This window comes from Lathamus discolor, chromosome 6 (assembly GCF_037157495.1).
Source record: "Lathamus discolor isolate bLatDis1 chromosome 6, bLatDis1.hap1, whole genome shotgun sequence".
NCBI lineage: Eukaryota > Metazoa > Chordata > Aves > Psittaciformes > Psittacidae > Lathamus > Lathamus discolor.
The window spans coordinates 83,728,556-83,741,353 of NC_088889.1; the positions used below are offsets into that span (position 1 = coordinate 83,728,556).

Sequence of the window (12,798 nt, forward strand, 5' to 3'; positions counted from 1 at the left end):
GGCAGTGTTCAAGGCCAGGTTGGACAGAGCCTTGGGCGACATGGTCTAGGGTGACACATCCCTGCCCATGGCAGGGGGATTGGAACCAGATGATCTTAAGGTCCTTTCCAACCATTCTATCATTCTATGATTCTGAGGCACATTTTCACAGTGTCAGTTATTACAATTTTATAATACAGCCCTGGCAGTTCATTCTAGCTAAGGACTGGGTTTATTTGCTGGCAACAAACTATTCTCATCTTCTCCCTCTTTGCCCTACATGCTCCTGGGACAGGGAAGTGGTAGACAAATCCACAGAGTCTTATTTGCAGGAGTTATGCATTAGATTCCCATTAAAATCAGCAGCATAATTCCTTGGGCCCAATTTCATGAACAAAAAAAAAAAAAAAAAAAAAAAAGCAGCCCTATGATAAATGTTAGTATTTGCTATATTTAGTTAGTATTTGCATATTTATTTACTAACATTTAGTATTAGCTAGATGTTAGTATTTGGATTTCACAAGATTTGTAATGACGTGGGTAGCACACAGTTTAATGGGAGTTCTGTTCATTCTGATTTATTATTAGATAAAGCCCAGGCCTTTGAAATAAGTTTCTGTTTGCAGTGTTCTATTTTCACTGACTCTTGGTTCAGTGGCTGATAATGGCTAAAAACCAAAGGAACTTGGGAGCTGCTTTGAAGTCAGCAGGAAATCCTGATACATAAAAATAAATAAATTCAGACATTGGGGAGTAAAGTATATCTTTTAATAACAAAATATGAGTGTTTGACATGCATATCCTCAGTCGTCTAACTGGCATAGTGCTGCCACACCTCGATTTATCCAGTGTTTCTGGGGCTTGTCTGATGGGAGTTCAATTGAGAGAACATAGTTGGTTGAGTGGCCAGTAGTGGATAAGACACCTTTTCTCTCACTTGTCTTGTATACAGGGCATGAATAGATGTTCATATGACAAAATCTGGAACTATCTCCAGGTTTCAGCCAAATTACGGGCAAAGAATCATAAAGGATTTTTGGAAGCGATTCTCCAATTACCAAGGATTCTCTATCCCATCGTGCACCTTCCAAAAAAAGGCCTCTCACATAAGCCCCATCTTCTGGCATTTTCTCCATTGTGTGCTCCTGTTGCATCACCTAGAATGATTAAACCATTGCTTGCTTTATTATTTTTATCTGGAGTATATTAAAACCTCTAAGTTATAGCCTGAAATTGCTCCTTTAAATAAAACCGCTTTTCATTTGCAAACTCTATTCCTTACTGCCCCAGAACATGTTTCAAGCTGTTCTAGAAAAACAAAATTCTGCTGCATTTTCTTACCTCAAATTCAAATCCAATATGGTCAATTGGGATTGTGTATTTTCTGGCATAGTTTTGTAAGACACCAGTCAAAAAAGACTGAGTGAAGTAGAATCCTGAGAGCCAAAACACTGTGGGCGGCCCATTGATGACCCAATCCTGAATATGCAGAGAAAAAGCAAACAAGAAAACATACATCTGTAGCTTCACTGTGCTGATTCACCAGAAAAAATGATGTCTTTCAGGATGCTGTTCCAGATATACTGAAACAGCACAGTGAGATTTAAACCTTGATGTACCCTCTGCATATTACCATTACTTCTGTACATTTCAGAGATGGCAAATCACAGAAGTCACTTATTTATGATGAGAAGAAAAATAATCACTCATTTTTAAACAACCACAACTCGGTGCTACCGAGAAAGTAGAATAAGCATATTTTGGTAAGTCCAGATTCTAGCCAGAAAAAATGAAAAATTATTTAATTTGGACACTTGTACTCTCTTTTACAGTCTTGTAAGCACCAATCTCCTAACATGAAAAAAGGTCACATTTTCTTACATAGCATCTTTACCGATCACTGTGAGGGCACTACAGCCAACACATCAAATCCTAGTAGAGGAAGCCAATCCAGTAAAAAGATGATAGACAAGGAGATCTTGGGCCAGGATCTTTGTTGGGTATCACAAAAGCATTAGGAAAAAAAAAAGTAAGGGCACAATGTCCCCACACTACTCTAAGCCATTTGGAGTCAAAAGAAGCCCATACGGTATTCTAATTCAGAGAACAGGAAACTCTGCTGCTTACACAAATCTTTAAGACATTCCTTTCTAGCTTTCTCCTTCCCTGATTTACATGAGTGTCATGGTTTAACCAAAACCAGGACAGTGGAGTTCCACTGCATCTCAGTACCCTAGCTATTTAAGGTACATCTAAAATTTTACATAATTTAAAGAGAGCTCTAAGAATGCAAAGGAAAGGGTGATGGAAGAGTGAGTAAAGAATAAAATAGCTTCTTTAAAAATGTGTGGAAGCAGTGTCGCTTTCTATTAAACTTGAAAGAGATTTACAGTCACATATATAAAATTTAGCAGTGCCCGTTACACACCATTCCTAAAGCAACCTCACACCTGGTTTAGCAAATTAAAATGCATCTTCTAGAAATAGAAACATGGAAACTACCATATGCAGCTCTGGATTAGCACCAAAGGATTATATTCCCAATTCACCCTGCTGAGCAATTGCCCAGCTAATTCCAATGCTGTCAATGAAGTGTATATTGGGTCATAAATCTGTACAAACAGTTAACAATCTGGAGCTATAAGGCTACTGTTGAGTGAGGACAGTACTGATACACATTTCAGCTTTCAAATACCAACTCCTTAGACCTGTCAGTCTCAGTTTTGCATACCTGGAAGAAGACCAAGCGACAGAGGAGATCAGACACATAACTTCCCAGCGGCTTCAGTGATGGATAGGATTTGGCAACCCACATTGATGGTACTTTTCCCATTAGCATGCTGTTGAAAACATCTTCAAGTTCAGATGACATCAACACTTGGCCTTTAATGGCTTTGCGTAAATTAATGAGACTGCTCCGAATAACTTCAGTAAGCCTTCAGATAAAACAAAGAAATTGTCATCTCATTATTTATTTCTTATTATCTGGCTAAAGTCCTCTGAGTCCAACTTGAATGAAGGGCTGATCAAAGCTGGTAAATGTCCTGTCAGAAAATCCTTATCTCACCTGTAGTTATCAAACATCCTACTTAGAAAAGCAAACAAATAAAAAACCACATACAGAGAAATGAAAGACAGTGAAAATTCTCATTCTAGACAAGAGAAATCAAGGGACAAGAGGTTTAAAGATTGTAACTCTGATTAACACAGTGTGCTGTGAATACTGGGGCCTGGGTATGACTTAAAAAAAATAAAATATGCTGTCCTACCTCAACATCACAAATGCAAATGTGATTTAAGTTCATACTCCAAGCATATAAGTACTATTTCTATATTAAGGTAGTCAACTGCAGCTTTCAAGTCTTTTTTAAAGGTTCATCCAAAGAAGAATCTTTGTTAAGAACAATGTATTGTAAAATGCTTATAACTGCTTAAGCACTGGTAAACACAAGCATATTTCAGTATTAGTAGTGCTACACAAAACACTGAGCCATACCTGTTAAATCGAACTAGTTCTTGCCTAAGAACTGTATTCATCGACTCTTCATAAAGTACTGGGTACATCTTCATAATCACTTCCATATCAAAGTCACTTGGTAATTTGGATAGGATGTCCTGTGCCAACTCTTCAGCAGTTTCCTGAAAGCACAAGTTTGCAGTGATAAGGAATTTCCTTTTTTTCACCCATCTTTATTCAATAAATTTCACAAAACACTATAGATTTTATATTTTTTCTGTACAAGAACATATGTATTTTAGTCCATTTTTCTAAAGAAATACTGCTGACATGCTCTTACTCCTGTCTGTCTCTGCAGGTGCCTTCTTGCTCCTTTTCCCTTCTCAATAATTTTAAATTTGTTAGTAATTTCTATTTAATTTGCAAAAATGTTTTCGTCAACTTCTATGGAAATAAGCAGCAGAACAGACAAACACAATGCTACTATTGCTACAATGAAGGAGAAGACAAAGCATGAAGCATGGGAGAAATGATAGGAAGACCCCAGCCATGCAAGAAGCTTTACTTACAGCATCAGAGAATAAGATCACTAGACAACCCTGCAAATGAGGGACTGTCTATTGTCAATTCCACTTTTCAACACTCCACTTGTATATAAAACATACTATGTCAAATCTGAGGGGCTTGAAGGGTCATTTATCTCAAATGGGCATGGATTTGGCCTGAGTAACCTGAGCTGCAAGGACAGGATGAAGAAATCCCCAACATCTTCACAACCAGGTCCCATGGAGGGGTAGGTGACAGTGAGGTCTGTGTCCAAGTGATTCCATTCTGCCACACTGTTCCTTCTGTGCCACACAAGTCACAAACACAGTTACATGTTTGGGACTACAGAAACTGAAGCAAGCAAGGGAAGCAAAAAAATCACATCTCAAAAACCAAACATTCAGTGAGTAGTAACAGACTGGAAGTACCATTATAGCACAGACTTCATCAGGAAGACAACTTTTGCCTCTAATGGGTGTACATTGACTGCCTGATGGCTGAATGAGTTGATACAACTTCCTGTCACTCTGGAATCTGTCCCCTAGTGAGAATGGCAGGGATGGTCATACAACCACTGCTGGATGAAGTCAGGCCAGTGCACGAACCTCCACCACTGGAAGTTGTAGACCGGAATTAAATGTCATACTTTCAAAATTGCCTAAAGACAGATGTGATTTGAGGTGCTTTACCAGCTCTGATTGTTAACTGTGGTCTAACTACAATCCATAACTGAAGTAAAGTACTTCACTGTTGTTTTAATAAGTGGAATATGAAAGGAATGTTCTTATTCAAACTGCATGTTCCACTAAGATACGTGGGGTTGTATGTTATTAACCTATTGAATTCAAAGTCATTAGGGTATCTTCAATCTTTAGAGGTTGTTCTATGCCAAATCATAGGGGATGCAGGGACATCTACTCCCAGTGCCACAGTCATGTGATGAGAGGTGCTAGATTACCGTTAAGACTTAGAGAAAGACAGGAAAGGGCATATTTTGAGTTTGTAGATTGATCTTTTTTCCCCAGTTACCTGAGAGGACTTCCCACTTCCCCCTGCTTCTCTTGGCAAAGTCAGGAGCACTCCATGGAAAAGCTGGTTAGTCTCCTGGTTATCCTTGGTGATGTCAGCATTTTCATGAAGTCCAAACACTTCAGGGTGTGTTATAATTGGTAAATTTTGTATGTACTCAATGTAAGACTGTAAAAGAGACATTCAGATACCAGAAATCATGCAGTGCTATATTCATAAACGATCAGTAAACCCAATTTGGACAGAACCTTCCCATTTGCAATCAAACACATTAGTTCTCAGTTAAACACAACCAGGAATTGACTTACTCAGTCCACACAGAAAAATATTACAGTTTTGAATGCTTCAAAAATGCACAGAGGAGTTGTTCTTACCACCCTCATGTAAGTAGCAAGAGAAAGCAAAAGAAAGGAATATACATTATAAATACACCAGAAGCGCTGGTAGGAGTCACGGAAGAGAGTAGTATGCTGCATGCATCACTCTCACAACTGCAGGCTACATGTATGTTATCCCTATATGTGCAGTTGTTAGAAGGGGAAAAAGGGATGAAAATTGAGTCAGCAATTCCACCATTCATGCAATTCCACCTCCCTATCCTTATCACTGATCACAACCGTGGGAGTTGCATTCTTTTCGATTCTCCTCTCCATCCCTCCAGGAGCAGGAGGAGGACAAGAAGGTGAGGAAGTGAGTGAACGAGCTTTGTGGTTGGGTTTAAACCACGACTATAAGATATATTCTGGCATTGCTTTGTGATCTTATGTTTTTTATTTTCTATTTGTTGTGTTTGGCATATCAAAGTACAGTGTAGATTTTTTCCCAATAACTCAAAAATAATTTATAACTGTTATCTTCTCACCTCATATGGACCATGTGGTGGTATGTAGTAGTCATCTCCAGCTGCAAGCATATACTTGTCCTGCTCTATATCCTTGCTGTAGACTACAGAAAGAAGGGACAGGAGAAGACGCCTGTCTTTATCATCTGTTACTCTGCCTCCATAGTTACATTCCCCTGAGAAAGGACAAAGAAAACCAGGATGAAAAAATCAAAGTTAATGAACAAATAAAAATTGTTTCACAATAATGGACAGCTCCAGTAAGCTGGAGTTCCAAAGCTCTGGATCTTCAAATATTTTAGGTCCTATGCTTCAATCAATTAAATGGGAATTAGTCTCTTTAACACCATTGGGCCAAATTTGCGTGTCTTGATGATGAAAGGCTTAAGGAACACTATGAGCTGGTCTGAGAAACTGCTACACATGCCACAGTAACTAAGGTCATGTTTCAAATGACAACTCTTTTGCTTGAAATTCTCATAAGAATTTTTAGAGCTGTCAAAATCTGAACAGCGCTATATGGCTGATCCTTGTCTTGTTCCTTTCATGCAGACTTAACCTGATTATGTACGTATAAAGTAGAAAAAAAAAAAAGGATCACAAACATATAATACCCCTGTACAGAAGAGCTTGGAGAGATTTAAGCAATGAATGAGCAAGCAATGAGGGGAGGTTTACACTTGATATGAAGTACAGAAAGCAACCGAAAGCTCACAGGTATTGCTTTAATTCTGACTCCTGAAATTCTTTTTCATAAAGCTAATCATAATATTAGCAAAAAATCTGGAATAATCTTTATAATGTTGACAAAGGAGGTGCCAAGAAGCAGCTATCTTTCTAGAAAAATAGAACTGAATAGCCACAAGTTATTTACAGAGGTCAACATCTCCAGCCTTAAACTGATGAGTATTATCACATCATCTGGTGACCTGCCAGTGCTCACTGTGTCAGGATCATATTGAACAGTTAAGGTGGAACAAAGGCCATTGATGTTTGTATTTTACATATATGAAACAATGACCAGCAGGTTTGCTGGAACATTAGTCATTGTTCCTCTATATGAGCCAAGCAGGGGCCTCTGAGCGTTTGGATTCCGACTTCTCTATATATGCAAGGCTATGAAAGTAAACCTGAATGGAATTCACTCAGTTTGTCAAGAACTCATCAGTTTATCACTCCACCAGCTGAAAGTATCTAGCAAAGTCAACATGTATTAGAGAGTGTAATGCCTGTACCTGTAAGATATGTCAGAGCTTCAAATGGGACTTCTTCATATTCGTTCAGAAACATCTGGATCTGTCTCATACTAATTCTGAGGTCAGATTCACTGAACTCATACGGAATATTCCAACCTGTTTAATTCAGAAAAGATGGGGCAATGGTGCACTGCACTGACAACCATGCTCAGGAAATAATGGTATGGTAGCTATATTGTTAATACAGAGCTGAAGATAACAGCTGCTAGACAGTACCCAGAAGTAGCTTTGGAATTTACTGGGCTATTTATTGCACAAGGGACAATATGGTTCCATAACAATATTGTATCCTAAGGCACTATTACCATCGTTCTATATAATTAAAACATAACCACAGGCATTCTGGCATCACACACTTCTGAAAAAATAGATTTTACCTTAAGTAGAACACAGACCTGCTCAGTGCTTTCACCTAATCTGTTGCTATCTGGACACGATGAGAACAGGAGTTTTAGTTCATTGATTGATTTAATTTTCAGTTTACCTATCTATTAATGTTGTTTGTATGCAACATTCAGAGTAACAGCACAAAAAAAAACCAAACCCAAACCAAAAACCAACCACACATGAGCGCTATTGCTGCAACTATCCTTCTTCTCTCAAACAGCTGGTCACATTAAAACGTAGATGTTTCTTTAGAAAATCACCTCTTTATCACTTGCAAAAATTGTATTTTTACTTTAAAGCAATAAATACCTTCATAGTGGCAGACTAGTGTTTATTTAAAGAGCTGCCTATTAAAATAAGGACAGTAGCTTCCAGTCAAAATATAACACTTCAGAACTGTAACCTGTTAAGACAGAATCAGTCAGAACGGAAGGCTGATAACTTCATTATGTACACCAGTGGAGAGTGTAAGCTCTCTATAGTTATAAAAACTAAATTTACAATTCCATACATTTCTACATTTATGTAGAAATTCTATATAGCTTTCAAAATATCTCAAGATTTCAGAAAAAGCTGAGGTGCTGATTCTTATGCTTATCTTTTCACTGTTGTCTGACAAACAATACACTGTAGCTATATACATTTGTTTCATGCCAAGTAAACATATGCACTAGCTTTGTTAAAACAAAGTATATGCATAAGTAACAAAAGCAGAATTGAGGAAGACAAATCTTTAGTTGCAAAAATTTAAAACAGCACTGGATTTGATGGTTAGTAAGAACTACAGTAATAAATAACATAGCAAGCTACAATTTAATGTAACTACTGTGTAATATATTTACTTGGAAAAGTGGTACTTTCTAGTCCTCCATCAGGGTAATATGTTTAGCAACTTTAAAAGTAGTTTTGCCTGAATAAGAATCCCTACAAATAACCGCTTTTAAACATTATTACGTCCTGTTCAATACAGATTGCACTCTGGAAATGTTGCTAACAACAGTACTGCCTTTTTACAGAGAGGATCCAATAACACATTTCAAAACTACTGATCTTTTTGAAACAACTTGCAAAATATTATAAACCTTACCCAGTGGGCCAAAGTTTCTCCTTTCTTGCACAACAGCATGAAAAAAGCAAAGGCCAAACAGCAGTTTTTGCCACATTTCTGGCTTTTGGCAACCATTAAAGAACACAGGGTCAGAGACGGGGTCATTAAGGTATGATCTAAGAAGGTTCACTCTCAGTCCTTTCGGAGGCTCATTTGTCATTTTGATGCCATTCTGGAGGATACTAACAGGAAACTTTTCTGATGGATAACTGGTTAACCACAACCTGAAAAGAATTTTAAAAAGCACATTATAAAAAAAAAAAAAAATCAATGTTGACAAATCTTCAATATTGATCTGCAGAAAATTAAGGCTTGTTACTTGCTTAACTATAATAACATAAAAATTTGTTCTAAAATGAAGGCATAAAGCAGATTATATTGGACAGGTAAAGAAGATGACATCCTAATTAGGTACGTTTATTTCATCATTGCACATAAATGACATGAATGTTGTACTTAGTTGTTCACACAAAAGAAGTTTAGTTTCTTTTTGCTAGTGTCTTCAGCAAATAAGCAGTACTCCCATTAAAAAGAGGAAAATATTAAAACCCCTACCTGAACTTGTCATTGGTATTCTCAGGTACTATAACTTCCTCACAGATTTTTTCCAAAGCAGGCATCCAGCTAGTTGCAAGGTGGCAGTTTTGCAACACTACCCAGGTTCCATCAGTAATAGCCTGAGAAATCATTTTTGCTGCTATCGGGCCCTGGCCCTGTCCAAGCGAAATGGTTTGAATGCTTGCGCCTCCCATGCCAACATCATCAGCAAATTTTAGCAAACCTATGACGGTAAGTTTCACACATTCAAACAAAGACAAAGTCTATGTTGTATCATCATTTCTATAATGTAAGATGTAATTAAAAGGGCAAAAGTCAATAAATATTTTATTAAATTGATAAAAATCCACCTCATAACCCAGAATAGTATCAAATAGTATCAGTCATTGTGTTTCTGAGGCATATGCTAAAATTTAGATGCATAAAGTAATACTAACAAAAAAAAAACAAAACCAAAAACTAGTAAGGTTAAATGCCTATCCTCTCTTTTAGTCCTGAGCGCTCAGTTCCAGCCTCTCCTCTCTGCTGTGCAGGTACAATTGCTTGTGGGGGTTGAGCTGTAAACTGGATCTTTAGATCTGGTCAATAATAATGCTCCAGCTTTGCCATCAAAACCAGTACCTCCTGGAAATACATCCTTACTGTATGACTCCACAAGACAATTCTCTTAGCAGAAAACCAGGTTTAAAAATAATCTGTGTGGTTATATGCTAAAGGACATTTAACAGATGTGGTTTTAAGTGTGGTCACATACACCCTTTAATTAGTGACTGAGAGGGAAGAAACTTTCTGGAGGAGGGGCTGCAACAAAGACTGGAGCAAGTCCCAAACACCCACTGAAAGAATTGTACTGCAAGCATAAATTATAAACTGGTCTGGATGTTACAAGCTGTTAGATCCCTGAATTGCTGCTCTGAGACCTAGACATTTAATCACTGCTACATTCAGTCCACCCTCTAGCAATTTTACTATTGCTGTTTATATAAGGGCAGATGCAAATGTTTGATATTCCATCATTGCTGTATTGTACCTTAACGACACTTTAAAGATCAAAATACACTATTAGCAGTTTAGTCACACTCAGAGACATTTAATCAGAGGAAAAAAATATAACAACAATCTCACCTGCCATAGGATCAGCACTTGGTGATAATACAAAAATCAAAGGCGCACAGCAATTTGAATCACTGTAACTTTTTCCAAGATCAAAAGTAGGTGGTTCAATAAATGTTCTTCCCATATTTTCCACAATGAACTCCTGCACTGCTGCAATCATTTTATCCGGTCTCAAACATCTGAGAATAACCAAGTGATCTAACCCCATCAGTGTGCTCCAAGTATCTGGGAAGGCTTCTTCATGGGGTCTTGCAGAGTCATAGATTAGTTTCCACTTTGAGGAATTATCTCTTACATGTTCCATTAGTCCGTGCAAGTTTGTCAGACTAGATGCACGTACAAGCTCAGCCCATGATTTCTCAGATAGCCAATCTGGAGCTGGATTGGGGTGAGGATTACCAAGAGCAACACCTCCTGTCAGTAGGAAATGCCAAACCTCATCATCTATTTGGTCTTTTCCCTTCATAATACCTATTGTCAGAAGCAAGGAGAATAACAGCTTATCTTTTTCAAACAGCGAACGACACACATTGTTATAGATGCTCACTGTGAAATGCTCAGTTATATTTTTAATCCTCTCTTCTAGATCTTCACTCTTTTTGCTTTTAGCAATAGACTGAACATACACATTAATGAACCAAATTAACGAATACTGGTACATAGGTTCAATGTTTGCCAGATCAGAGATGCAGAAGAAGATAACAGCTGAATGAACAGCAACTGGTTTATACCCCATTCGAGTAGTATCTATCTGCATTTCAGTTATAGAGGAAATTTTTTGCTTTTCAGAGATTTCTTCAGATAAAACTTTGGATGAAGACAAAACAGTAATTGCCGTTTCATCTTCTAAGATATTTCCTTCTGAAGTGGAAAGGATCTCCAGGATTTTATCTTCTATTTCCTTTAGTTGTTTATTGTTGGCTGCACTTTCTATAATCAGTTTATTTTTCTTTTCTTCTAGCTCAGGTTTTTCCTCTGCAGTTACAATTCCAAGAAGTTGATCCTGAAGACCCAAAGGTGTAATCACAAAGTTGATTAGACAAACTTTCACAGCCACTTCAGGAAGATAATGAGGATTTCTTAAGCAGGTTGTTATGTAAAACCTGAAATCTCTTGAATATTCAATTATATTTTCCCCTAATTTAATGTATTCTACTCCTTGTTGTTTAAATGTTAGCTTTAATAAAATGGGTTCTATTAAAGCATCTAGTTCTTCACCAACATTTTCTAGCAAGACTGGTGTTCCAAGCTGAATAGCATTTTCTAATACCCTCACATAATGTGTGTCAGATAATTTGATAACTGACAGCCTGTTAGTTTTCTCCATGTTTTTTATCCACTTATTAGCTTGCCTTTGAGGATCTATCATTAAAGCCCATCTTCTTGAGTTAGAAACAATTATGCCATTGTCAGTGGAAAAAGAATCAACTGGTAATCCAGCAATCTGCCATGCACGGATTTTGACTGGATCCCCTAAAGTATTACTTAAGCTAAAATCACTGGAGCATGGTATGTTCTTTTCATTACATAGGACCTGCCATTGCTGCTGACATTTTAGGCGGTAATCAACAGTAAAGGCTCCCAAATAAGCCACAGTTCCTGATGATAACAACACATCTCCTGTAAGGTCTATGTATTGAATTCCTAATAATCGTGCAGCTTCTGTCCACCTTTCTTTCTCTCCACCAAGACCGCTAATCAGCTTTTCAGCTCTCACAATCTTTTGTGAGCAGTGTTCAATATTATCTTCTAATTCTTTCTTCCGTTCAATCATGTTGTCAAGCTCATCATTCAAAGCCTGGAGGCGATCAACCACCTCCTTAAGTTCTGCTTGTTTTATTTGTAGCTTCTGCATTTGAACGTCCAGTAATTCTTCTGCAGCCTTCAAACGTTCGCGCTTTGGGGCAACCACTTTTGCAACACGGTCGTATACCTCCATGGCTTGTACCCACTTGCATAGTCCTTCACAGGCAGATGAGACATTTTTTATGACAGCTGGCTGAAAGTCGGGATGACCAATAAACTTCTCTCTAATTTTCTTCATTATAGCAGGAGGAATATTATCTTTGTCATATGTTTTTAAGCTCTCCAGGAATTTTAGATCGCTAAGAAGTTTTCTAGATGGCCCCCAGTAGTCTTCTACCATTTTACCTATATTGCAAATGATACTAAAATCAGGCTTAAAATATACATATCCAAACTGAAAGAGCAAAACAAAACAAAACAACTTTAAACATAATACAAACAATTAACATCAAAGACTTTGCAGTGGAGTTTTACTATAACCACCAGTTAACCACTGTTAACTAGTTTTGGAAAACCATTACCTAAAGAATTTCAGACAGAAACTTCAGCATCACTAACCTATGTCATATTTATTAATTACATATTAATTCTAAAACAACCAACACATAAGGGAAACACATTACTACAAAGTCTTCCTTAGCACAGCTTATTAGATAAACCAGCAACTATGTGAAAACATTCCTTCCTGATCTAGATAAGACAATTTTGGATGAAA

The 12,798-nt window shown here is 37.4% G+C and overlaps 1 protein-coding gene across 1 annotated transcript in view; it reads right to left on the reverse strand.

The window, feature by feature from the left end:
• Positions 1–731: 731 nt before the first annotated feature.
• The window catches only part of DNAH3 (dynein axonemal heavy chain 3), a 66,653-nt gene continuing 54,586 nt past the window's right edge, over positions 732–12,798 (reverse strand). Inside the window, exons 53-62 of the mRNA XM_065684313.1 lie at positions 10,287–12,428; positions 9,159–9,384; positions 8,583–8,827; positions 7,088–7,204; positions 5,874–6,028; positions 5,012–5,179; positions 3,476–3,618; positions 2,711–2,915; positions 1,321–1,458; positions 732–1,136 (exon numbers count right to left, since the gene is read on the reverse strand). Of these exons, the coding sequence (XP_065540385.1) occupies positions 783–1,136; positions 1,321–1,458; positions 2,711–2,915; positions 3,476–3,618; positions 5,012–5,179; positions 5,874–6,028; positions 7,088–7,204; positions 8,583–8,827; positions 9,159–9,384; positions 10,287–12,428 (3,893 nt within the window). The 3' untranslated portion in view covers positions 732–782. The remainder of the gene's footprint in view (positions 1,137–1,320; positions 1,459–2,710; positions 2,916–3,475; positions 3,619–5,011; positions 5,180–5,873; positions 6,029–7,087; positions 7,205–8,582; positions 8,828–9,158; positions 9,385–10,286; positions 12,429–12,798) is intronic.